Source organism: Culex quinquefasciatus, chromosome 1 (assembly GCF_015732765.1).
Source record: "Culex quinquefasciatus strain JHB chromosome 1, VPISU_Cqui_1.0_pri_paternal, whole genome shotgun sequence".
Lineage (NCBI taxonomy): Eukaryota > Metazoa > Arthropoda > Insecta > Diptera > Culicidae > Culex > Culex quinquefasciatus.
Window position 1 is genome coordinate 128,757,014 of NC_051861.1, and position 25,844 is coordinate 128,782,857.

Consider the following 25,844-nt stretch of genomic DNA (forward strand, 5'->3'; position numbering starts at 1 on the left):
GTTGGCCGGCCGGTTCAACGAGTTCAACGGTCCCGTTCTTCTCGCTTGATCACGACGCGCCTTCATTAAGGAGAGAGTATAGGTACTTGTAAATTCAGAACTTGCTCCCGCGCAAGAAGAACACTTGGTCAGACTACCTGATGAAGGAAGGGGAGATGGCACAATATCACATTTGCATATGAATACAAGTTTGTTTTTTTTGTTCTTCGAAAACGGTTCTTGAGATGCGAAGAGAAATGCTTAAATATTGATAATGAGAACGGAGATGACGGTATACTTATTGGTAGTCTGGTCTGGTATCTTTTTTCTTGACCTACATTAACCAGTAAGGTTCTAACAGGTTAAACACCCACATCCTGTGGCAATTTGTCAATAACATTACATAGAAAAACATACAGTTGGATAATTTTTGAGCGAGATAAAATGTTGATGCCTTGGACAAAATTGCCAACAACTTTTTAGAAGAAAGCAAGAATATTTCTGCAAAGTTTGATTTTATTAACACTTTAATCATGAACCACCCTTGTTTTCAACCAAGTCTAAAGTGGCCCCTTCCTATTTGCCACAATATTCTCAAGACTTCCCAAGTAGCATTTGGCAACATGATAAATTTGACTAAGTCCAGTTTTTGTTTTGTTATGCTGTAGAAACATAAAAATGACCTTTTAGCAACAATACGTTGCAATGTTGCAAACCTTCCGAATTGAAAACAATTTTGCAACAATCCATTTCGTTTTGTAATCGAAACATATTGAAAACTTATTGGTTCCATTGTTGCAACATGTGACTTAGCCGGATTTGTGTGCTAAGAATAATATTGAAATCAAAAATCCTTAGATACAGTTCAGCCCAACCATTTACCCTTTCATCAATTCATCCGTGGCTCAGTGGTAGAGGCAAGGTGTGAAGATCTGAAGGTACCAGTACAGAATCCCGACAGGGGCAAATTAGTTTTTTTTCTTGTCTAAAAAGGTTTTTTTGTTTCGCACAAATTAAACGACAACATAACGGCAACATCATGACAACACAACAAACTACTTTACCGACATATTTAGACAAACAAATTGTTTCTGGAACTTCGTCGTAACAAAGTTGAAACAAGCGGCTAAATGTTGCCAACACAAAATTTTCGTGCGCTTTTTAGGGCACCACGAGTGTTCTAACTATGTTGTGATAGCACATATTGGGTGTTACGAAATAGTTGCATTTAAGGATCCGCAACAAAAAATGTTACTTGGGTTAACATGTTAAAACTTGACCAAACTTCATCAATTTTCCACTTAATTTTGCGATCTGAACCACAATGTATTGCGGCATTCAAATTGATAATTCCACAACAAAGTAATCATTAAAAGTACAAAAGTATGATTGAGCTTGAAATTTACCAGTTCCGGCATTTGGAGTAGGAGGGCAAGTGTAACAAGCTAAGGAAATGCTCGTTATAACTTATTAAAAACGTTAAAAAATCTGTCGGATTTTTTTATAATCATCTTATTCCAGGTCTTGACTAAGACTTTGATAGAACAAGTTTTTTAAAAATCCTGTTTTTTAATGTAAAAAATGATTTTTAAATTTTTGATTTTCCACACGTTCTACTCAGCTAGTGGGGCAAGACGAACAATGCATGAGACAACATGTTAATTTGCTAACAATTGAACTGTTATCACTTAGATACATCAGATAAGAATGTATTTGGAACGTTTCTTTCATTTTTAGATTGAATAATAATATTTTACTATAAATTTGATTGTTTTTACGAAAAAACATTACTCAGATGATAAATAGTAAATTTTCATATTATCACTATATTTTGCTTGGACAATTTTTTAAACAACTGTTAATCAGTTTTTAAGTACTTTTATGTATTTATTTCCCAATAAAATATGTTGTTGCAGCAATTCGTATTTTTTTCAATACTAATAATCCAAACACTTGCCCCACCTGAAAAAGATTTTTTAAAAGCTCTCAACAAAAATAACCAAAGTTAAATCATACATTATAATAGGTTCAAGCCATTGGTAAGGACACTACTGATCTAGGAAAAATAACATTTGATAAAATGAGCCTTAAAACGAACCCTAAGCCTTATTTTGTACTTTCCAAAATAAAGAAAACAAAGGTTTTGAAAAAAAACTTCATTAAATCTTATGCCCCGTGGCGTTTACGTTGATTTAGCGGTTATGTGGTAGTAGAATCAGCTAATTGCATTGCTAGCAACAATTTCTCATACTGGAAATAATCAAAATTGTACAAATTACGGCCGTACGGGCGATTGTTCCTCTTGCCCCATATGGTCGTCTTGCCCCACCTTTCCCTAATTAATTAAAAAAAATGAATTTTAAAATATGAAAACCAGCCTTAACCTTTACCGATTTGGTTCAAAATTCACCTAGGGTTTTTTTTTAAATTTTCTTTTTTTTGCCTTCAGCAGGGTGATTAACATAAAAGTTGAAAATTTTATATACGACCCATGGTTTTAACATTTGTATGAAAAATGTGTTTAAAAATGCATTATACACCTGTCCTGTTGTTTTTTTTATCATTGGTTTCCAAAATACCTAAGAATTGACGATATTTTTTTGTTTTTTTTTGCATTGAAATTCCATAAAAATTAAAAATATTTTTAATCCAGCCCAAACATGCTAAATATGATTATCATTGCAGAAAAATGCGTTTTAGATTTTTTCAGTTGATTTAACTTTTATTTTTATTAAAATTTAGAAGTTAAAAAAATTTTTTTTTGCCCTCTGATTTTTCGGACCAATTATGAAGGGGGCGACATAAACTTTGAAAAATATTTGCAACGGCCTAAGTCATAAAAAATATTTTTTTTTCTTCTCTGTGCAGTCCAGACTTGGTTATCCGAAGCCTCGTTTTTCCGAAGTTTCGATTATCCGAAGGGTTGTATGGGACTGCGAATAATCGAATCAAAAAAATGTTTTTTTTTTTAAATTAATTACTGCAACGCCATTTTAGTCAACTTTGAATGGTTGATTGCCAATGGAGCACCCGCCGTCGAGCAGTTTTTGCTTTTTTCTACAATGTATTTCTTATGGATCGAACTGTCAAAACTGCTCGACGGCGGGTACTCCATTAAATTGAAAATGCATTTTTTCTAATATTTCATCTTTGTCATTTTGGCCGCCATCTTGGATTTAAAAACTCTAATTCACTTTAGAGTAGTTTAGGACTTAAGCTCGACAATCTAAAATAAGACAGCGAAATTTTTTTTTTGTGATTTGATTATCTGATGTTTTGATTATCCGAAGTGATATTTTGCCAAGGCCTTCGGATAATCGAGTCAGAACTGTATCTGTTTTGTTTCTTTCTGAAAAGCCCTAATCATAACCTACAACTTGGCCAAAGACACCAAATCGATCAGAAAAGCCCTTCTCAAGATATAGAATTTCATTCATTTACATACCCATTTTGTTTGACCGGCCCCCTAAATTGTATGGAGGCTTGTAAGGAGAAACTCATGACGCAAAATGACATGGACAAAATTTTATCCAAATCAAAAAAATACAAAGGAAGTGCCATTCGATAAAAAAAAATCTAAACCAAATATGGTATGTGTTTGGCATCTAGGAATGCTAGAATTGATCCAGAAATTTTGGTCACCCTGGATTACAGTTTAAGGATTTTCTAGTTATCTTCAGAGTAAAAATAAGCCATCGCTTTTTTACAAATGATTGCATTAAAAGACATTGGATTTCTTTTACATCCTTATTTTTCACGGAATAATCATTTTAGCTGTTGTTCACCAAGAAAATTGTAAACATAATTTATCATCTTCTAACTGGGTGAATGAGGGACAATTCTTCGTAGAACGGCTGTATAACAAAAAATGCATATCTTGCAGTTGTCAAAGGCTTACTACACATACCGTCAACATTACGCTGCCTCTGTGCTCTCTTATGCTAACTAAATAGGAAAACCAGCATCTGTATACGTTAACAGACGGACGGATGTACGAGTGGTTTCGAGTGGTCGTTTGAGTATACAAAACAAACTTGCTGAGCTTTGAAAATGTTTCACTAGGGGAGCGTTACCGTTTTTTTTTTGCATAACTGTTGAACATTGAATTAATTTGTATTTGAGAAGGGGTAGGATTTCAAGTGTGCAAATATTTGGTGTGCAGATATTATTTGCAAGGGTGGATAATTTGGTGCAAAGTTTGCAATAACCTTAACATTAAATATCTACTGTGTTTATATTACAAATCGGAAGTTTTCTAATATATTGTCGAAAGTTGGTTGCATTCCCCTATATCCCTTTGCTTTCGTCGTATTTGTAGGAATCTTGCTGCCATTATCGCATTATTGTGTTTCGATTTGAAGAAAGTCGGCTTCGCTCATCGCTGTAAGTTTTTCGTTATTTATCAATTGTTTTGAATGCTGATTTTTATTTAAAAATGTTAAGAATCATGGAAGAAGCAAGCAGTTCGGTCAAACGGAGAGTCCAAGCGCAGCCGTACTCCTATTGCACTGACACAAAAGTTACAACCTATGAACACACGTGGACTGTACAAAATTTACCTCTCTGTAAAGTGGATTACGTGAGATCATCTGAATATTCATCAGGTGATGATAAAAAGATAAAATGGTTCTGGGAACTGATCCTTAAACACAACTCAAAATCAGTATTTAATGTGTACCTACGCTTTGTTTCCGGTGATTCATACAACTTTATTGCAAAAGTGGAGACCGTAATCAATGATAAAAAAATTACAAAAACAGCTAATGAAGGAAAAACTATAAAAGACACATACTGCGAATGTGTCAATATGAAAAGAGATGAAGAAGATGATTCAGTCACATTTAACCTAGAATTAACAATCATAGAAGATTTTAAATGTGCAGATGTTAGCTTGCCAGCTGGAAGGGATTCTAACTTGTTTGAGCTGGGCCCGATCTTACTGGATGATAAAGAATTTACCGACGTTGTCCTCGCAGTCAATGGAGAAGAATTCTTGGCGCACAAGGGGGTTCTGGCACACCGCAGCTCAGTGTTCCGAGCAATGTTGAGCCACGAGATGATCGAATCCACCCAGAACAAGGTAACAATCACCGACATTGAGCCCAAAGTGTTTGAACAATTGCTGCGCTTCATCTACACCGATTCGGTGGCGGATTCGGACATGGCGACGATGGCCTTTGATCTGCTACAGGCAGCCGACAAGTACGACTTGGAGACGCTGAAGACTCGCTGCGAGGCCGCACTTTGTGGTCAAATATCGAAGGAAACTGCCGTGAATACACTCGTTCTTGCCGATTTGTACCACGCGAAAAAGTTGAAGCGAGCTGCGATCAACTTTATCGGAAGGAACGTCGGGGTGATTCAAACTGAAGACTGGAAGAAACTTACGCTGAAGAACTTTGAGTTAGCTAATGGGGTTGTGATTGAGTTGTTGGAAGGCACCCAACTGAAATAATTGATATCCTTTTTCATCATTGTAAAAAGGCACATGTTCTACTGAATAAAAATGTATGTCCTGTTCTGAAATATTTGTTGCCTTTTATGCTATAATATCACTTAAAAATCCTATCGTTTCCGTTTATCAGGATTTAACGAATGCAAATGAAGTCAGAATCATTTGTTTCCTTCGATTGCCCACCTCTTACCCATCATACACAGTTTTTGTTCAAATTATTGGTATAAAGTGTGATAAATTACTCTAAAACTATGCTACAAAATGATTTAAGATTAAATCCGGTAGATACATGGAAGGCTTTTGTAAGAATACCTGTCATTATTTGACCGAGCCACGTAGCCCAGTGGTAACGCTTCCGCCTCGTAAGCGGTAGATCGGTGTTGAAATCCCGGCTCTGACCAACACAACTGGTGGTCTTTTCCCTTCTGGATTCGATTGCTCAGTGAAGGGAAGGTAGTGTATCATATCATAACAAGCTGGACCTTATCATAACACCTTAGGGAAGGCGACCTATAGAATGTTAACATAAACCTTAACATATCTGGAGTTTTTTTTTTTCTGAAATGGTCCAATAAACCAAATTTACAGTTTTTGCATTTACTTGCCAACAAGATCAAATTTAATGCACTTTTGATTCAAATTTCTATTTTGCGGCACAATTTCTCATCACTTTGATTGCACGTGCTTTAGCTTTTCACGTGAAAAATAGTCCCGAAACATGCAATTAATTAGCAAGCGCTATAAAAAAAAAAACGCCTTAATCACTTGACGGTTTGCCTATTCTCGTCGAAGGCTGACGAAAACAGAGCATGAAGCGAAGGCAAATAAAGAAAATAAAGGCCGATAATAGAAATTTCGTGGGCAACAGGGTATTCTCGTCAGACGGGAATAGAGAATTTGCAGCAAAGCTAAAAGACACGTGTCGCCACCTATGAACAAATAGCGTAAACCTATGATTTTTTGAAAAAAATGTGTTTTTTCCTTCATAATCAACATTTTTATAAAACTTAAGCCGGATTCGGATGAGAAAAATTATTTCCAACAATTTGGTGTATAACTTTCCAATATTTGTTTGATTTTTCTATGAGAAAACTGTAGATTTAGAAAAAGATAGTAATTTGGACTATTTGGCAAGAAAGTCTGTCAAAAATCAATACAAATTGTTGAATATACGTTAACACATCTGTTATCAACTATATAACTGTTTATTTCATTGATATATACGGGGAAACTCATTTTTTCGTGTTCTCGTCTTTTGCAACCAGTTTCATTAAGATTGATGCAGGGAATCATGAGAAATAAGCGATTTTGTTCTTCAATCTAGCAGAAAGGAATACGATTTTTGGCAAGTAACCTCATTTTGGCGCCACCTACATTTGAAACACAGTCGCGCTGCAAAACCTCAATAGACTTTGAAAATATTTTTGTAAAATGCTTGTAAAAGAAATAGGAATAACATTTGTTAAAAGTCGGATTAAACAGAAATGCTCACAAAAAGTAGCTCTACTGGTTGATGTACTTGGTTTTAGTAAATTTCAAGCAACATTCCGGATTATCGAGCATCGTTCAGCCACCTCCGCTTAGAGTGATGGAAATGGATATATTTCGCCTATTTTGCCTAGTTATCCCATGAAATAACGTCAATAACTTCTCGCTGGTGCCACCTAGTTGTTAACCTACAAACTAACAAAACGTTTAAAATCCCCCCTTTAATTCTATTTCCAGCACCACAAGCCCAGTCCTGCTCGGACCGCCACCTACGAGGTCAACGACGAAGACGACGAGGATGACGACGACGACGACCGCACGCTAGAGGAAGAGACGTCCGCTCCCTCTCCGGTACGGGACCAGTCCCGGCGAAGAAGTTTCGTCATCAGCAGCCACCCCGACGACGAGCTCGACGACGGCCAACCGGATCTCCGACCCGACTGCGACCAAACGTACACCCTTCCACCGGTCGTTCCGGCGAGCAGCGAAGAAATGCGCACGAAACGACCGAGCTCGGGCGTTGCCCCGAATGTCGTCAAGACGCCGCCCTCCAAGGCGACGACGACTCCGAAGAAACGCAACAGTCTGAGCAAGGGTTCCTCCGGCCAACCTCTGCGGAAGGCCACCGAGGATAACAAGGAGAATCAGTCGAGGATTCGCGATCTGGAGCAGATCTACAACCTGACGTTGAACGAACCGACGGCGGCTTCGCCGCGCCGAGTCAAGAGTCCCGCGAGGAAGTTCTGCGACAAGTCGACGGCCCCCTCGCCAACGCACTCGGGGCCCTTGAACGACAGCTGGGCAAAGGAGCGCGAGCTCGAGCTCAGCATTACGGAGCTGCAGGAGAAGCTCAAGGACACCGAGGAGCGGTACGAGAGTCTGAAGATTCAGTACGACACGCTGTCGCAGGTTCACCGGGCGCTCCGGGAGACGCACGGTTCGATCCAGGACGAGAGCGACCGGCTGAAGCTGGACGTGCAGCATCTGACCGAGTGTGCCAACGTGTTGCGGGCGGAGTTGCAGTCGGCGCGGAGCGATCGGGACGCGGCGCTGGAGCTGCAGAAGATACTGCAGTCGGAGCTGGAGGAGTCGCGACGCGACCGGAAGCGCTACCAGGAGCTGAACGAAAAGGACACCCGCACGATACAGGACCTGCAGCGGCAGTGCCGCGAGATGGAGCGGATCTTGATGCGGAAGCACCCGGACTCGGTGTCGGCGCTGATTGGTGAGTCTTGTGGGTGTTTTGACGGAAGGTTGAGACTGATGTTGATTTTTTTTTGTTTTGTAGTGGCCAGCAAAAACACCACCAACAGTGCCCAGCAGCAGGAGTCGTCCTCGTCGCAAACCCGGCGTCTTCTGGAGCAGCGGATCGCCCAGCTCGAGGCCGACGCCAAGGAGCAGGACGCGAAAGCGCAAGGTATTCTCGCGAACGTGCAAGCCCGCTTCAACAGCGTGCAGGCCAAGTACGAGACGCACATTGCCGACCTGGAGATGCAGGTGCTCAGCCTGCAGGAGATCAACTCCAAGCTCAACGAGAAGATCATCCGCCAGATGGAGGAGCTGTCGAGCATTACGAGCCACGCGGCAACCTCGCTGACCGCTGCTTCCGCCGCCGCGCAGGCCCACGTGGCCACCAGCAGTTGCTTCACGCAAACCGAAGAGCTGCCCGAGCGGGAGTGCTCTCCCGCAGGCAGCAGCCACAGTTCCGGTACTAAAACACGGTCCATTTCAGTGCAAACCGATAGCAAGCTGACGGCGGCGGGCACGGGACGTGCCGGAGCAGCGGGTCAACAGCAGCCGAAGCGGGCCGCGTCCGCCAGCGCTGCGGCGGCCAGTTCGTCCAAGCAGCTGCCCAACTCGCTGTCCGACTCGCAGATCCAGAGCCGCGAGGACGCCCACCTGTTGGCCACGATCCGGGGCATGCGGGTCGATCTGGCCATCAAGGAGAAGGCGGTGCAGCGGTTGACGCGCGAGGTCGAGGACTGCAAGCGCACGATCCGGAAGTTGCAAAAGGAGCGCGATTCGTACTTGAAGCCGGAAGGTGGAAAGCCGGCCGTGAAGAGTGGGAAAGCGTACGATCCGGCCCAGTTTGCCGACGGTGGGGATGGTGGCGGCGGCGGGAGTGCCCTCAAGGATGCCAACCTGAAGATCAGACTGCTGGAGGCGGACTACAAAACGTTGCATGACAAGCGGCTGCAAGATGTGAGTATTGTTTCTTCAAAACTGTCGTTTTAGAACCTTCAAATTAGTTGAATTAGAACTGATTTTGATTCCGATTCTGGCGAGTGTCAGAATTGGAAAAAGACCTGTTGTTTGACAAGATTGCTTTGATTGTTGCTTGAGTGGAAACAGCAAAAACACTGAAAAAAGTAATTTTGACAACTCCCTGCAAAAAAACACGTGGATTTTGACAGCTCTTTCGATGAATCTGCCAGAATCAATGTTGTTACATCAAGAAGGTTGCTTCATCGCAACTTGTCATAGTCATAGTGTGGCCTGAAAAAGTCATAATCGTAATTTCCAAAACACACACACAGCTCAAAACGCTGCAGGCGGCCCACGAGCGCGAGCTGGCCGCGTGTCACGAAACGGTCCGGATCATGCAGCAGCGGTTGGCCGACCGGGAGGACCACCTCCAGCAGCAGCAACACCAGACGAAGGAGAAGCGACGGCCAAACCACAACGTGGACTACTACGCGCTCAAGGCCAAGGTAAGCCAGGGCGGGGGGAACAAGGTGACAAGTGCGTCCGAATCGACCACGTCGCGGTCCAAGTGAAATTTTCGGAGGTTATGTTTTGTTTGACGTTTTAGTTTGTTTACGTTTTTTGATTAACACGATTTTTTACACTCACTCGAGCTTTGTTTACTTTTTCTCACACCGAATCACGCATTTGATTTTTTTTCTTCGTTTTGCCTCACCGTCGGATATTCTGGTTTCGGATTTTTTCACTAAATTTTTCCCCACCAAAAAAAAAAACACATTCTTCAATCCAGCGTAAACAAACGTTCAAGAAGGTCATTGCGCGCAGTCTCGGAACGGTCCGGTCGGCATCCGGAGGCACCCGGTTCCACCATTGGCTTAGCGGAAGTCCCAAAAGAAGTCGACCGAACGGCAAAAATGGCACCGGAAGTGGTCACTCGGCGACGCTCACGTAGCAGTAGTAGAGGGAGGGAGAGAGCGAGAGAGAGGTGCTTTTCGCTTGGTTTACTGTTTACTGTGTCAGTCGGTTTGGTTGGCGTATGTTTTTCTGCTGGTTTTGATTTTGATGAGTTTTCTAGATAAGTGTAGAGTAGTTCTTGCTTGGGTCAAGACAGTGAGCAAGAGAGCGACTCTCTTAGCTGCTTGACTCTCATTTTCTCAAGAGAGCGTTGCTCTCTTGCTCTCTGTCTTTCCTCGCGCTCTGAATTAATAAAGAAAATTAAAATTTAGAGAATAAAATTAATTAAAAATATATTTAAAAAATATTTTTTAGAATTAAAAAAAATCATCTCTGTAAATTTTATTCTCTAAATTTAACCACATCGGCATGCAGTTTAGTGGCTAGTTTTTCACAACATCCATCATCCTAATTCAAGCTCATCTCTCCCCGTTCAAAAAACTGTCCAAAACTATCCGAAACCTCCAAAAAGGTCACCTCGCTCGAGCGACGCCACACCGAACGGGAACAGCGCCTCCACATGCTCGTCGAAGCGCTCAGCAAGGGTGGCAAACTGAACGGGGTCCACATCCGGCAGCTGGCCTCCACGTCGTCTTCCGGCGGCGGCGGCATCGACGAAGATCCCCACAATCTGGCCAGCATCCACCAGCATCATCAGAATGCCACCGTGGGAGGAAATTTGTAACTTTCAGATTTTTTTAGAAAAGAAGAAAATCTCTCCCTCGTTTTTCTATAACTATTCGTGTTTTGAACTTTTATTTGTTTTTAGCATTCTCTCTGTGAAAGACTATTTGAAGCAGAGAGGAACAATTAATAAAGTAGAGTTACACTTAGAGTTTAGAGCAGACTAAAGTTGGAAAAGTTCGGTAATCCGGACTCGACTTTTAAAAAAGACACAAAACCACGTACTTGTTGGGTTCCTACCAGATCTAGATATTCCACGTAACGATGCTCTCTCCCTCTCCCCTTAGATCTCAAACAAGATTAGTTTTTAGATTGTTCCCTACCTTGAAAAGTAGACAACCGACAGCAAATCAACCTTAGAGTGTTAAAAAAATATAGCAATTATTGGGGACGGGAAAAACGATAGAATTAAACACGTTTTTAAGAAAAAGTACTAGAACTCAACAGATCTCAATCGTTTTTAGAATTATTGTTGACCCAAAGCGACCGGAAAAGCTTATTTTTACATTTTCTTCTATGCGCCATCTATCTTTTGGAGGGAACAATACGACGTGTTGCGTGCAATTTCGTCAACTTGCATTCAAATGTTGTATTGCTGATTGCAAAAGATAGATGGCGTTAACTTCAAAATTTAAATTAAAAGGTAAAATTATGTTCAATTAAAACACAGTGATTTAACAAAAGAGACTGCGTGTGTGTGTACCGAAATTGCGAGAAAATTAATAAAAAATGTGTTAAGATAGGTGCGCGAAAACGTTTTGAGAATTAAATTCTCCGCCTTTTCGCTTTGACGACACGTAAAGTGACTAGAACTATAAGTATAGGTGTGACTAAGTGTACAGCCGGAGTGTGTGTCCAAGGTAAGAGAAAGCGCTCTGGAAATAATAATAATAATAAAGGGAGGGAAAAGAGTTGCAACCTGATTGTTGCAAGCGAGTTTTCTTAGAAACTTCAGATAAACGAATCATCAACCCAATTTTTTGTCGTATCTTTTTTCTCACTTTTAACATCAAATTCGAGTTCTGTGACCCCACATTTGTCAAATTCTAGTGGTTGATTGCCTGTTACATCACCAAATGCATTTTCAATATTTCTTAACGCTATAATTGGCGTTCAAATCTTGAATTTAAAATTTACAAATCACTTTAAAGCATTTTTGGGGTCATATTTGAGCTCAACGACCCAAAACAAGACAACAAATTGTTGAATCGGAGGATTTGGAGAAAAAAATATGTACAAATTTTGTTATTAGTAAAATTCTAAATTCTTTTAATTTTTTTTCTCCCTCTTCTCGACTACAACCAGGGCAAACGTTTCTTGTGAAATTTGAATTAGTCTTCGTTAAACCTGTGAAATTTGTAAGATTGAAAAAAAAAAATTAAAAATGAAAAAAAGGTCAACAATTTTTAAATGTGCTGTTTTTTTTTTTTTAATTTAGAATTGGTAAAAAAACGCAGTTTTAATAGTTTTTTGAAGAATTAGTAAAATTTGATGATTTTAATTTTAATGCTAAAGCAAAAATAAAAAAAAATAAATCTGTAATTATAATTCTTAAATGTGCTATTTTTTTTTTGTTAAATTATAAAATTCGTAGAGTTTGTTATGTTTATAAAATTTATAAACTTATTTTTTTGTGAAATTGGTAAATTCTTTAGATTTGTTTGAATTGTAAGATTTGTAAAATTTATATTTGTATATTTGTAACAATTGCAATTTAAATAAAAAAAAAAAAATTATGCCTTAAAGGGAAATTTCGAAGATCATATAATTTGTAAAGTTCTTTAATTATGAGAACATTTCCAAAAAAAAAACTGTAAGAATTTTAATATTTAAGTTTCTAATATTTTGTAATTCAGATTAAGTTTTCAAAGTTTGTAATGTTCGTAAAATTAGTTAAATTTCTAAAACTCTTAAAATTTGTTTTGTTAATACAGTTTAAAAATTTATAAAATTTATAAAAGGTAGAATATTAAAAAAAAAACAAATTGAAAAAGGCTAAAATTTATCATTTTCGGATTTTTTTTAATCTTCAGCTTGGAATATAGAAAAAAAAATGTAAAAGAATGAATTTAGATGAATGTCAAATTTATTGATCATATCTGTAAAATTCTTGAAATCTGTGAACTATGTTGAAAATTGTAAAAAACAATATTTTTGTGAAATATATTTTTTCCGTAAGACTTTTTAAAATAAGTTATATTTTTAAAATTAGTAATATTTTTAAAATTTGTTAAATTCTTAAAATTTTAAAATTTCTGAAATTTGTACAGTTGGTCAAATTTGTTAAATTCTTCAATTTAAGAACATTATCAAAAATTGTAAAATTTTTTATATTAAAGTTTCTAAAATTTGGTGAGTTTACAAAATGTATATTTTTTTCGAAATTTCTAGTTTCATTTTTAAAAATCTGTAATTTTTGTAAAATTTGTTAAATTTCTAAAAAAAAAATCAAATTTGTTATTTACCTACAGTTTAAAATTGTTTAAATTAAATTTGTGAAAGGCTGAATATTTTTAAAAATTGACAAATTTGAAAAATTGCTCGAATTTGTAATTTTTGTAACGTTTGTAAAATTTGTTAAATGTACAAAATTTGTAATTATCTGATTTTTTTTTATCTTCAGAAAATGAAAAAAATGTTGAAAATCTAAATTTAGAATTTAGTCGAATGATTGAAATTTAGACAGTTGGTCAAATTTATTGATCAAATCTGTAAAATTCTTAAAATCTGTAAACATTGTTGAGAATTGTAAAATTTGAAATTTTCTTGAAATCATTTTTTGCCGTAAGACTTTTCAAAATTAGCTATATTTTTATAATTTGTTAAATTTTAAAAATTTGCACAGTTGGTAAAATTTGTTAAATTTTTAATATTTAAGTTTCTTAAATTTGGGAAGTTCACAAAATGAATAATTTTTGTCGAATTTTGTAGTTTTAATAATCTGTAATAATAATATTTGTAAAAAATGTTAAACTTTTTAAATACTTCAAATTTGTTATTTACGTGCAGTTTATGAAATTTGTAAAAGGCTGAATATTGAAAAAATTGTCAAGTTTAAAAAATTGCTCAAATTTGGCATTTTTGTAATGTTTTTAAAATTCGTAAAATGTATAAAATTTTAAATTATCAGTTTTTTAAATCTTCAGCAAATGTACAATTTGGAATTTAGAAAAAAAATTAAAAATCTAAATTTAGAATTTAGATGAATGATTGAAATTTAGACAGTTGATCAAATTTATTGATGAAATGTGTAAAATTCTTTAAATCTTCGAATATTGTAAAAAATTGTAAAATTTTTAATTTCCGTGAAAAAAAAAATCATTATAGTTTTCTATGCTTGTGAAATAAATATTTTTTTTTAAATCGTAAAATGCAAAGAAGAAAAAATAAGACATAGAACAATAGTGAGAGAAGAAAAAAAGTAAATAAAAAAGCCCGTTGTAAATGTCGTTGTTTTTTTCTAATTTGTGTAGATCGTGGAATTTTGAAAAGATTTGTAAATTTAAAAAAAACAAGTATTTTTTTCTATTTAAAAAAAAAAAACGAAAAACTAAACTAACTAGGGGAACAGCATCTAATTCCAGCGTGCCTCTAATGTTGGCAGGTCAGAACTTTGACATTCAATTAAAGCTCATTAAAAGCGATTTCAACAGAAATCGAGTGATAAATAGCCCAATAAGAAGTGAGCAAGCAAGTTTCTATCAAAAGTTTTGCAAAATTAGTTGGTTAAATAGTGAAAATCAGCAAATTGGATGGAGTTAGGAGCGAGTGCTTAACCTGCCAAAGATACGAGAATTTCCCCTAACTTCCAAACTACGAAAATCAAAAATAGTTAAGATACAATTTTCAAATCGCTTGCAATAATCAGGTTGTTGAATAATGTTAGAAAAGGAAAAAAAGCATAGATGTCCAGCACTGTGTGTTAGTTTTGTCCATTTTCCCACAACCTAGCTTGCAACCATTCCGTTCTAATCTGTGTTAGACTTTAAGTACATATTTTAAGCAGATTAGCGCTAGTAATCAGCAAAAACAAAGCCGTTCCGTTCCGTTTGCAGCCGTTCCATACTTTAGCGTAGTTTTCAACAACAACAAAAAAGTTAATCAATCGAATTAGTACGACAAAGCAAAAATAGACAAACAAAAAAAAAACGTGACAATATAGTGCGTAGAATAGCATTTTTGCTAAATACAATTCACTTCTCTTCTTTCGCAATCCTTCTATCCTCCGTACTAAAAAATACAGATTCAACAGAATAGACTAGAAGTTTTGTTCAACTTTGTTGAAATTCTTTTTCGAGAAAACTACTTTTACGACGACGATGGACTGTGTGCGAGAATCAATTTTATATGAGATGGCATTTACTTGTTTGGGAAAGTGACTTTTTCCCCGACAAACCAAATGCAGCAGCAATTATTTAGAAATAATAGTCTTGGGAGAGGACAACTTACCAAAGTATTCAATAAATAAAGTGAAACCAAATCTGGGCGTTGTTTTTCTTGAGTGTTGTGAAAATAAATAAGAAAATTCTTCACGTTTTAGTACTTAAATTAAACAATTTTATTTTACGGCAACTCCAGCTGGTACCCTATCCGGGCCCGGATCTCCTGCTTTGTCTTGGCACCGCCCACCTTCGGCAGCGGCGTCACCGTCACTTCCGGCGACTTTAGCGGGTCCACATCGCCGGCACTATCGTCGCCACCTCCTCCGGCACCGTCACTCCCCGTCGAGCGATCCTCGCTGGCCTTGGCCGCCAGCCGTTCCTGTTTGGCCTGCTCGTACTCCTTCAGATCGCTCAGCTTGATGGTGAAGTTGCGAATCTCGCGACGACGCATGATTAATCTGAAAAATTAAAAATTTTGTTAGCAAAAATCACGTGAAAGTGGTGAGAAAAAGTGCGCGCCCATTCAAGCTTAGCCAAGACACCGCCCTCTTACGCAAATTCACCACATCAAAAAACTAGACCACGTTCGCAGCCTACTGTTTTCCACCACGCGCAGAGGAAAACGTCAAACCGACGCCAAAACAAACTCGCGCAGTGTGAAAAGTTACAGTTTTTCGCCCATTTTCACCGGAATTTCACGTTCCGGCCGGTCGTGTCCACCCGCGGAACGTTCCCCAGCAACGCGTCGCGATGCTGTACCTGGAGGATTACCTGGAAAGTGAGTATGACTGGCGTCGGAAGCGATTCCTCCTGGGGGCTGCTGCTGCTGGTTGGCTTGTTTTGTTGACAGATGAACAGGGCAAGATGGACGAAGTTGAGGCGGTGAACGTGCTCCATCTTTCTTTCTCGTTGGAGTGCGTTCGTTGCGAATGTGGCGGGAAGATTTGAAATTTTGAATTTTGATGGCACGTGATCCGTTCAATGATCGCATGTTTGGAAATGGATTTTTGTTTTTGAAGAGGAAATTTTTGTACCTATGTTTGACTGATTCGGTCTGATTTTCATCCAATTAGACGATTATTAAGGGTGTGATGCATGATTATAAATTTGCAAAAATTCTTTAAATAATTGTAAAAATCTTGAAATATGTGACAGTTGACAAATCGGTAGAAATCCTAAACGTTTACAAAATGTTTACAAACTTTTGTTGAAGTTTTTAAAGTTTACGAAATTTGTTATGCTATTAAAATTCATATAATTTAAGAATCTTTCAAGTTTGTAGAATTCGTAAAACTAAACTATTAACAAAAATAATAAAATAAAAATATCTATCCCGAAAAATTGAAAAATCCTTAAAATTTAATGTTTTTTTAGTTTTTGAAAATTGTAATTGTAAAATTTAATCAAAAAAAAAAAAAAAAATGAATTCGAGAACTACCAAATTCTAGGTTTTAAATTTAGAATCATAAAATTTTAAAATAAGAGTTTCTTCGGAAATTTTAAGTTAACAATGGTAAAATTTTAGAATTTCTGAATTTTATAATTCAACAATATTTTATAACTAAACATTTTTGAAATCTTGAATTCAAAATGTGTAAATTTTATAACTTTCAGATTTTATAATTTTAGAACATGAGAATGTGAGAATTCAAGAACTTAACAATAAAGGTTTTTTTTTAAAAATAGATGTTTCATAACTTTCGGAACATTTTGATTTTTTAAATTGTTTAAATAAATTGAAAATTGGTTTCAATTGCAAACATTTTAGAATAACTACATTTTAGAATATCAAAAATTAAGAATTTTAAATTCAGAATTTTGTCGATCTAGAATTTTAGAATTCAAGAACATAACAATTGAGGAATCTAAGAACTTTACAATTTCCAAAATTTAGAACTTAGAATTAAATTTTGTAAAACTTTAGAATTTGGAAGTTTTGGAATTTTAAGATTTTAGAATTTAACAACTAAGGAATTTTAGAACTTTTGTATTTTTTTATTTTCGATTTTTTCTATTCTTTTAAAACCTGTTCAATTTGAGGATTCTAAAATTTTTGACACATAAAATTACAGAATTTTTAAATTCTTGAGTCTTACAATTTAAAATTTTTAAATTTTTAGAACTTTGAAACCTTTTGAGTAATAAGTTTTTATAGTTTTTGCATTTTATTATTTGAAAATCTTAGTAATTCAGCATTTGAAGATTTTACTAATTTTTTAATTTGAAAATTTAAGATCTTGTGAAAGTTCAAATTCAGAATTTTAAATTTTTTAAATAATAAAAAAAGAAAAAAAAATAGATATATCTCAAATTGAGATTATTTTTTCCATAAGTTTTTATTTGAAAATTTAAGAAATTTGGCATTTAAGGATTTAATAATTTTTTAACTTTAAAATTTTAGATTTTGTGAAAATTAAAATTCAGAACATTTATTCAGAATTTTAAAATTTAAAAATTCCAGATTTTCTAATTTTAAAACTTCCGAGTATTAGAAATTTTGATATTTTAGAATTGAGCAATTCAAGGGGTTTCGAATTTTATAATTTTAACATTTAGGAATTTAGAATTTTAGAGTTAAAGAATTTTCTAATTTTACAATTTTGACATTAAAATTTGTTTAATTTTAGAATTTTTGGAATTAGGATTTATAGATTTTTTAAGGTTAAAAAAAATCATATTTGATTTTGAAGTTATATTATTTAAGACATCCAAAAACATTAAAATTTTAGAGTTTTTATAACGAGATTTATTTTAATTTTTATGAATTTTCCATTCTTTTCAATCTTAAACATTTAAAATTTGAGATTTTATCAAATTATAGAGTTTTTAAATTTTAAAATTTCCGAACTAAATTCACGAATTTAAGAATTTTCTAATATTCCGAAATTCTGAGAATTTTAGAATTCTTGGAATTTTAGATATTCAATATTTAAGAATTAAGATTTTAAGATTTTTTTAAATTAGTAAAATTCTAGAAAATAAACATATGGAATATTAGAATTTTACAGATTTAACGTTTTAGAATTTTTGTTTTTAAAGTTTATAATTTCAAAATTTGACAAATTGAAATTTCAGAAATTTAGCACATTATCATTTAGAATTTTAAAATTTGAGAATTGTTATAATGTTTTAATTTTGAATGTCAAAATTTTATAATTTCAGAATTTTGAGAGATTTATGATTTTTGAATTATAGAATTTTTAATGTATTCTAGAATTTTTCAGATTCTGAATTTTAGAGTTTGGAATTTTAGAATATATGAATACAAGAACTCTACAATCTAATGGTTTGAGAACTTTAGAATTTTCAGGAATTTTTTGTTTGTGATTAAAATTTTTGTAATTTTAGATTTTTTTTTGTAATTTTACGAAATAATAGCATTTAGATTTTTGGGACTTCAGATTTTTAGAACATACAAATTTTAGAATTTACGGATTTAAGGAATTCAGGAATTCTGAATTCTAAAATTTTCAATTGCAAAAATTTCAGATTTTTTTTTTGTTTCAGGATTTAGCTTAGAAACGGAATTTCAGGATTATTTTTGTATAGTTATGAACCTTTTTTTAATTTTAGTGTTTTAGATATTTAGCTTAAATTATTGGATTATAGTTTTTTTTAGTTTAAGAAATCTAGATTTCAACATTTTTACGTTAAATTTTTAAGAAACTTAGAATTTTTTAATTCTCCTATTTAGAATTTTATAATTTGAAAATTTCAGATTTTTTTTTTTAATTTAAGAATTCATCAATTTATGAATTCCTGAATTTTGAAATTCAAATTTTCAGAATTTCATACTATTAAAAATTTTAGTGCTATAGAGTTTTTAAATTTTTTTTTTCATAATTTTACAATCCTTTCCAGTGATCGAGCACCTGCCGCAGGAGCTGCGCGATCGCTTCACCGAGATGCGCGAGATGGACCTGTCCGTGCAGAACAACATGGACTCGCTGGACAAGCGCGTGCGCACCCTGTTCCAGCAGTGCCGGCGCGGCGAGCTGCAGGGCCCGTCGGCCGACTCGGAGTTTTACGGCATCCGGAAGGATTACTACCGGGTGCTGGAGGACTCGGACGAGAAGGTGCAACTGGCGGGGCAGATGTACGACCTGGTTGATCGGTACTTGCGCCGGCTGGACAGCGAGCTGTACAAGTTCAAGTGCGAGCTGGAGGCGGACCACAACGGGATTACGGAGATACTGGAGAAGCGGTCGCTGGAGCTGGACAGTTCGACGAGTAACGGGGGGTTGAACCAGAAGGAGAATCGGTACTTTGACACGTTGATGGGAGGGATTAGTGGGGTTGGAGGGGGAGGTGGGGGAGGGGGTGGTCAGTCTGGGTCTGGGCGGGTGTCGGACAGTCGGTACAAGATGAAGCCGGAAAAGCGTCGGGATGGGCCGTCGAACTCGTCCTCGAACTCGATGGGTGGTCCTCCGCCGGAGAAGAGGCAGGCGGTTGCGGTGGCCGCAGCGATTGGTGCGGCTGCGGCGGCGGTTCGTCCGACTACGCCGAATGTGGTGGGCGGGGGTGCGGCTGGAGCGTACCACATGCTGACTGGGACGGGTTCTTCGTCGGTTTCGGTTGGTCCGGCGTCGGCGTCTTCTTCCACGCCGAACACGGCGCCGGTGACCTACAACATTCAGCAGTTTAACGCTGGGAATGCAATTGCGGCCGCGGCCAGCCAGGCCATCGCCCAGACGCAGCAGATGCAGCAGGGACGTCGTACGGCGAGCTTGAAAGCTAGTTATGAGGCGATTCACGGAGCGGCGGCGGCCGGAGCCGGGCCCCACGAGTTGCTCATCAATCGTGAACTGGCCGGCGCCACGCACAATGCCCTGGTGGCGGTCGAGCGGGAGACCAGCAACGCGTTCTCGAATCAACAGCGCCGCCAGCACAAGAAGAAGCTGACGGCCAATACTTCGGTGGGGGCGGCAGGTTAGAACTTTTGCATGAAACAACTACCAGACGAACTCACTCACACTCATTTCCTTCTCTTTTCACTCCTGCCCCGTAACACGCTAACACGAACCCGGTTCCCGTCACGTCACGTCACACCAGCAACCACAACACTGTTACAAGCACATCACCACCAGAAGCAACAACAACAACAGCAGCAGCAGCAGCTTAACCTGGCCACCGTTTCCTCTTCTTCTTCCTCTTCCGCCTCTGCTCTAGACCTGCTCGAACCGACCACGATTCCGGGCGTCCTGGCGGGTGGCTCCAGCGTAGCTTCTTCGGCTGCGGCGGCAGCAGCAGCGGCCATCGCCGGATCTTCATCGAATCCCCCGGGTCCCAGTGGGGTTGGACCAAGCGGTCCCGCCGGCCACGGACGGACACAACCGCACGGACCGTCCGGCGGTGTGGTGTTGAACGAGAACGGCATGGTCGTGGAGCAGACGCCGGAGGGCGAGTGGACGTACGATCCGAACGAGCCGCGGTACTGCATCTGCAATCAGGTCTCGTACGGGGACATGGTCGCGTGTGATAATGAGGATGTAGGTTGAACCGGGGTTTGTGGTCATGTGGTCAACTTAACTAATGAAATTCTCTTTTCTTTTAAAGTGCCCCTTCGAGTGGTTCCACTATCCGTGCGTCAACATTACGTCCTCGCCGAAGGGCAAGTGGTACTGCCCGCAGTGTAGCAGCTCGATGAAGAGGCGTGCCTCGCGGAAGAATTAGGCGGAAATAACATAAAACTTACATGAATGAAATAAACAAACTTGAAAATTGAAAATCTCAATAAAAATTACCTTTTCTGTCGCAGTACTTTTTTGCGGTTTTTCATTCTTCCGAAATTTCACGGTCCCATCCGGCTTCCGGTTTCCGCAAATTCCGAAATTAATTAGCTCACTAATGAACGAGGAAGAAATGAAACAGCAGAAATTACCTAAGCGCAAAAGCGAGTTTGAGTTTGCTTTGCTGAGGGCAGGATATGATTTTTTTTCAGTGAATGGATTTGCCACCCAACCGTGTGATGAGCACGTGGTGTCAACCAAGTGTCAACTTAAGAAGTCGGATGAGTCGTGCTAATTTTATAAGTTAGTGGACCTTTTCTAAAGAAACTCCACATTAAATCCTCTTCTGAGCAGGGGCACCGACTAGTCCAAAATGTTGGGGGGCACGGTTGTTTTCCGAAATCGATAGGTAAGAGTGGCGATTAGATGTTAAAGTTTCTTGTATATCACGAATTTTAATAATTTTATTGCGATGTGATACGATTTTTTTTCATCCGGAATCCATTTTTTTTAGAGAAATATTAATAAATTATCGTGATTGAAAATGTTAATTGGGGGGAAATTTTTATATGTTTGGAAGGCAAACTCCTTTTCATTGGCATATTCTCACTTATTCCCAGACGGAAAAGGGGGGCGCCTGGCGGGCGTTTTGTCTTGGGCGCTGCACTTAGCTGCGCAAGACGTCTGGCAGATTTTCCCCCCGACTGGCCCAAGAATGTTGCCAGAATTCTGGCGAATATGCAACAAACCGGTCGTGCACGGTTCAACCGATTGAACCGATTGGTTTATGTGCCAGACAGCTGTGTGTTATTCCGCCAGATTTTTGCCAGATTCGTCGGGCGTCACGCAAAACCTGGCTAAAAGAAATGTGCCAAGTGTGTCTGAACTGCACGACAAACGTCCGCCTGCGCCAGACACTCAAATTTACCAGATTTTTTTTCCGACCGGGTTTTCTAGAAGTAATAGTCAATAATAAAAATAATCAGATATTTAAAAATTCAACAATACAAATATTCTAAAGATAAAAACAAAAGTAAAAAGCAAAATTCTAAAACATCATAAATTTAAAAATACAAATACACATTTAAAAATACATCCATTTTTCAAATCTGCAATTTAGAAAAAAAAAAAACATATACACAAAATTCAATAATCCAAAATTTAAAAAAAATAAGCATGAAAAATTCTAAGGTTAAAAAAACTCATGGCTTAAAAAAGTTCAGAAATCAAAAGCAGAAGTTCAGAAATTTAAACAATCAGAAATAACAATAAAATTCAATGTTTAAAAAAATCGATAATTTCAAAATTATGATACATCAATTATTTTTTTAAGAATTTAAGAATTTAAGTATTTAAGAATTTAAGAATTTAAGTATTTAAGAATTTAAGAATTTAAGAATTTAAGTATTTAAGAATTTAAGAATTTAAGTATTTAAGAATTTAAGATAACCAAAAACGTTTAATAATGGATTCCCAATACTCAATAATGCTGATTTCCTGAAAATTTTCTGTTTTTTAGTATTATTCTCTTCTCCCTGAATTTTGGCATATTTTTTGAGGGTGCAGTTAAAATTTCTTTAGCTTTTTTTAAATCGATCATAGCTTGTGTTTTTTAAAGATTATAATGTGGAATTTTCTCAGATTAGATTTTAATTTGTTGGTTTCTCAGTAACGCGGTGTGCTAGTTTTCAAAAAAAAGAATACTCTTTTTGAAACAATTGTATTTTTCGGCTAAAATTGATATATAACGGTTAACGGTTAACAAATGTATTTGAAATCTTTTCAAATCTTTTCTAAAATTACCCAAAAAATTATCGAATTTATCAGCATTTTTGCAAATGTCAAGCAGTCAATAAATGACCATTTTGAAAAGTGTTTTAGTTTATATTCGCTAAATCCTGATCTAAAATGGCAAATTGCAGAATGATGATTGTTTTCGCAAGAGTTTGCGTAAGTTCGTAAGTACATTGGTTTTGTTTTTGGAACAACATGCACAGATAGAAATCTTATGAACAAATCCGTAAAATCTACGTTCTAAAACGTTGTCGATTTAGAAAAAAATGCATCTAAATCCAAAAAATTGTAAACGACTTTGTTCAAAAAATTTCAGCGATTTCGGAAACAAAAAATGTTTTCGAACTATTTTACGGATTCGCTTACAAGAATTCTATCCGCGTGTACAAGCAATGTTCCATTTAAGTTTTAGATATTATTTTTTTTCAATTATTTCTGTGATTTTTTTATATTTGGCATAAGAATTTTTTTCTTCAAAAATTTTTGGGGGGCACAATGTATGGGCTGCCCCCCCAGCCAAATTTTAGGGGGCAAAAGTACCGTGCCCCCAGAGTCGGCGCCCTGCTTCTGAGTATTGTCACGACCTGATGATCAGTATGTATAATCTGTCATAGCTAATTGCCTAGTTATTTAAAAAAGTCTTACAGATGTATATATAGTTACCCTATGACGTAAAAGGAGTCTGGGTAACTTCCAAAAATCTTTACTTTGCCGTAGCCCTAAGGCTTACTCGTTATAAGAATCGTGTTATCACAAAACGGATTGCAGAAGCCTTCTCTAATCGATACACAAGTAAAACCCTGGTTGCTTTCCTTGTTGATTCCGGCTTCTCCATGGCCTATTGTGATAGATAACTCAAGAGTGTGCAATAATTACACAGCGTAACAAAAAAAAAAAAAAAAACTTTTTAATTTTTGGCAGGACGAAAAAAAAAACCTTTGGCCAATATTTCGGATTTCCTCCGGAACCGGTTTTGGAAACCGGCCAGTGGGACCATATTTTGAGTTCTTCTAACAATATATACAGTCGAATGACACCGGAAGCATCCAAAAAGGCCTAATTTATCCCAGATAAAACAAAATATAATATTATATTTTTCGACGGGGGTGACTCATATCTAGAGTTTTTTTATTAGGTCCTATAAAAATATGAAAGACAATAATTTAATGGTCCTTTTCAAAAAAAAAAAAAATCTGGATATGAGCAATTCTCTACCAAAACCGGAAATGGATTTTATTTGTATTTTTTTATTTGGCTCAAACTTTGTGGGGGCCTTCCCTATGACCAAAGAAGCCATTTTGCATCATTAGTTTGTCCATATAAATTTCCATACAAATTTGGCAGCTGTTCATACAAAAATGGTACGTAAATATTCGAAAATCTGTAACTTTTGAAGGAGTTTTTGATCAATTTGGTGTCTTCGGCAAAGTTGTAGGTATTGTTAAGGACTATTTAGAAAAAAATAGGTACACGGAAAAAAAAATTTCCCGATTTTTTTATTAACTTTTTTTTCACAAAAACTCAAATTCCCAAAATACGTATTTTTTGATTTTCGAGATTTTTTGATATGTTTTAGGGGACAAAATCCGCAACTTTTGAGCTATAGAGAAACATGGTCAAAAAATCTGGCGCCGAGTTATGATTTTTTGAAAAACTGGTGATTTTTGGAAAAAATCGAAATTTCATACATAAAATTTTTTTGACCTCATTTTTATGCAAAATTGAATTTGCAATCGAAAAGTACTTTACAGATTTTTTGATAAAGGGCTCCGTTTTCAAGATATAGCCACCGAAAGTTTGATTTCAGCGAAATATTTGCAGTTTTCGATTTTAAAAATAGTGACCATGAGTGACCATTTCTAAAATATTTTTTTGAAAAGTTCAGAAAATTTGCTATAAAATTGTCTAAGAGACATTGAAGATTGGACCTCTGGTTGCTGAGATACAGCGGCTTGAAAAGAAACACGAAAATTGAAGTTTTCTAAGTCTCACCCAAACAGCCCACCATTTTCTAATGACGATATCTCAGCAATTAATGGTCCGATTTTCAATGTTAATACATGAAACATTCCTGAAATTTTCCGATCTTTTCGAAAAAAATATTTTGAATATTTTTAAATCAAGACTAACATTTTTAATGGGCATAATATTCAAAGTTTGGCCCTTTTAAAATGTTAGTCTTGATTTAATTTTTTTCAAAATATTTTTTTCGAAAAGATCGGAAAATTTCACGAATGTTTCATGTATTAACATTGAAAATCGGACCATTAATGCTGAGATATCGTCATTAGAAAATGGTGGGCTGTTTGGGTGAGACTTAGAAAACTTCAATTTTCGTGTTTCTTTCTTTAAGCCGCTGTATCTCAGCAACCAGAGGTCTCTTAGACAATTTTATAGCAAATTTTCTGAACTTTTCAAAAAAATATTTTAGAAATGGTCACTCATGGTCACTATTTTTAAAAATTGAAAACTGCAAATATTTCGCTAAAATCAAACTTTCGGTGGCTATATCTTGAAAACGGAGCCCTTTATCAAAAAATCTGCTTCGATTGCAAATTCAATTTTGCATTAAAAAATGAGGTCAAAAAAATATGTGAAATTTCGATTTTTTCCAAAATCACCAGTTTTTCAAAAATCATAACTCGCCAGATTTTGACCATGTTCTCTATAGCTCAAAGTTGCGGATTTTGTCCTAAAACATATCAAAAATCTCGAAAATCAAAAATACGTATTTTGGGAATTTGAGTTTTTGTGAAAAAGTTAATAAAAATCGGGAAATTTTTTTCCGTGTACCTATTTTTTCAAATAGTCCTTAACAATACCTACAACTTTGCCGAAGACACCAAATTGATCAAAAAACTCCTTCAAAAGTTACAGATTTTCGAATATTTACGTACCATTTTTGTATGAACAGCTGCCAAATTTGTATGGAAATTTATATGGACAAACTAATGATGCAAAATGGCTTTTTTGGTCATAGGGAAGGCCCCCACAAAGTTTGAGCCAAATCAAAAAATACAAAAAATGAAAATGGTCGAAATCGGCCGGTTTTGTAGAGAATTGCTCATATGCAAAATGTTAATGGATTTGCCACCCAACCGTGTGATGAGCACGTGGTGTCTACTTAAGGAATCGGATGAGAAAGCCACTCTAAGTGTTCGTGGCGCTGTAACA

General features: G+C 36.5%; 4 protein-coding genes across 7 annotated transcripts in view; 3 read left to right on the forward strand and 1 right to left on the reverse strand.

Annotated features, from left to right (window-relative positions):
* The window catches only part of LOC6041771 (centrosomal protein of 162 kDa), a 30,294-nt gene extending 18,084 nt beyond the window's left edge, over positions 1-12,210 (forward strand). Inside the window, exons 2-6 of one of the 3 annotated variants that reach the window (XM_038257377.1) lie at positions 7,160-8,147; positions 8,211-9,124; positions 9,460-9,633; positions 9,918-10,112; positions 10,554-10,685. In XM_038257377.1, coding sequence (XP_038113305.1) covers positions 7,160-8,147; positions 8,211-9,124; positions 9,460-9,633; positions 9,918-10,079 — 2,238 coding nt within the window. In that variant the 3' untranslated portion in view covers positions 10,080-10,112; positions 10,554-10,685. The other 2 variants (XM_038257369.1, XM_038257374.1) reach the window with 2 other exon arrangements.
* LOC119767818 (speckle-type POZ protein B-like) lies at positions 4,283-5,507 on the forward strand. The gene is made up of 2 exons (XM_038257389.1): positions 4,283-4,362; positions 4,423-5,507. The coding sequence occupies exon 2, from the start codon at positions 4,427-4,429 to the stop codon at positions 5,432-5,434; it is 1,008 nt and encodes a 335-aa protein (XP_038113317.1). The 5' UTR covers positions 4,283-4,362; positions 4,423-4,426; the 3' UTR covers positions 5,435-5,507.
* A 3,098-nt stretch (positions 12,211-15,308) lies between the features above and the next one.
* On the reverse strand, positions 15,309-16,027 carry LOC119765270. Its single transcript, XM_038248796.1, has 2 exons — positions 15,919-16,027; positions 15,309-15,605 (listed from the first exon to the last, which is right to left on the reverse strand). The coding sequence occupies exon 2, from the start codon at positions 15,596-15,598 to the stop codon at positions 15,329-15,331; it is 270 nt and encodes an 89-aa protein (XP_038104724.1). The 5' UTR covers positions 15,599-15,605; positions 15,919-16,027; the 3' UTR covers positions 15,309-15,328.
* On the forward strand, positions 15,741-20,907 carry LOC6041772 (inhibitor of growth protein 3). Of its 2 annotated transcripts, none has more exons than XM_038248794.1 (4): positions 15,741-15,925; positions 19,009-20,076; positions 20,200-20,636; positions 20,704-20,907. In XM_038248794.1, the coding sequence occupies exons 1-4, from the start codon at positions 15,898-15,900 to the stop codon at positions 20,818-20,820; spliced, it is 1,650 nt and encodes a 549-aa protein (XP_038104722.1). In that variant the 5' UTR covers positions 15,741-15,897; the 3' UTR covers positions 20,821-20,907. The 2 variants fall into 2 exon arrangements, with proteins under 2 accessions (XP_038104722.1, XP_038104723.1); XM_038248795.1 differs by having other exon boundaries at positions 20,317-20,636.
* Positions 20,908-25,844: the final 4,937 nt, after the last annotated feature.

What these genes read in the sequence shown, in the direction of transcription:
- LOC6041772 (XM_038248794.1), top strand. Translation starts at nt 15,898, where the DNA reads ATGCTGTACCTGGAGGATTACCTGGAAA. An exon ending in CCTGGAGGATTACCTGGAAA is followed by an intron (nt 15,926 to 19,008) that starts GTGAGTATGACT and finishes AATCCTTTCCAG; the next exon opens with TGATCGAGCACCTGCCGCAG. An exon ending in TCGCGTGTGATAATGAGGAT is followed by an intron (nt 20,637 to 20,703) that starts GTAGGTTGAACC and finishes TTTCTTTTAAAG; the next exon opens with TGCCCCTTCGAGTGGTTCCA.
- LOC119767818 (XM_038257389.1), top strand. Translation starts at nt 4,427, where the DNA reads ATGGAAGAAGCAAGCAGTTCGGTCAAACGGAGAGTCCAAGCGCAGCCG.
- LOC119765270 (XM_038248796.1), bottom strand. Translation starts at nt 15,598, where the DNA reads ATGCGTCGTCGCGAGATTCGCAACTTCACCATCAAGCTGAGCGATCTG.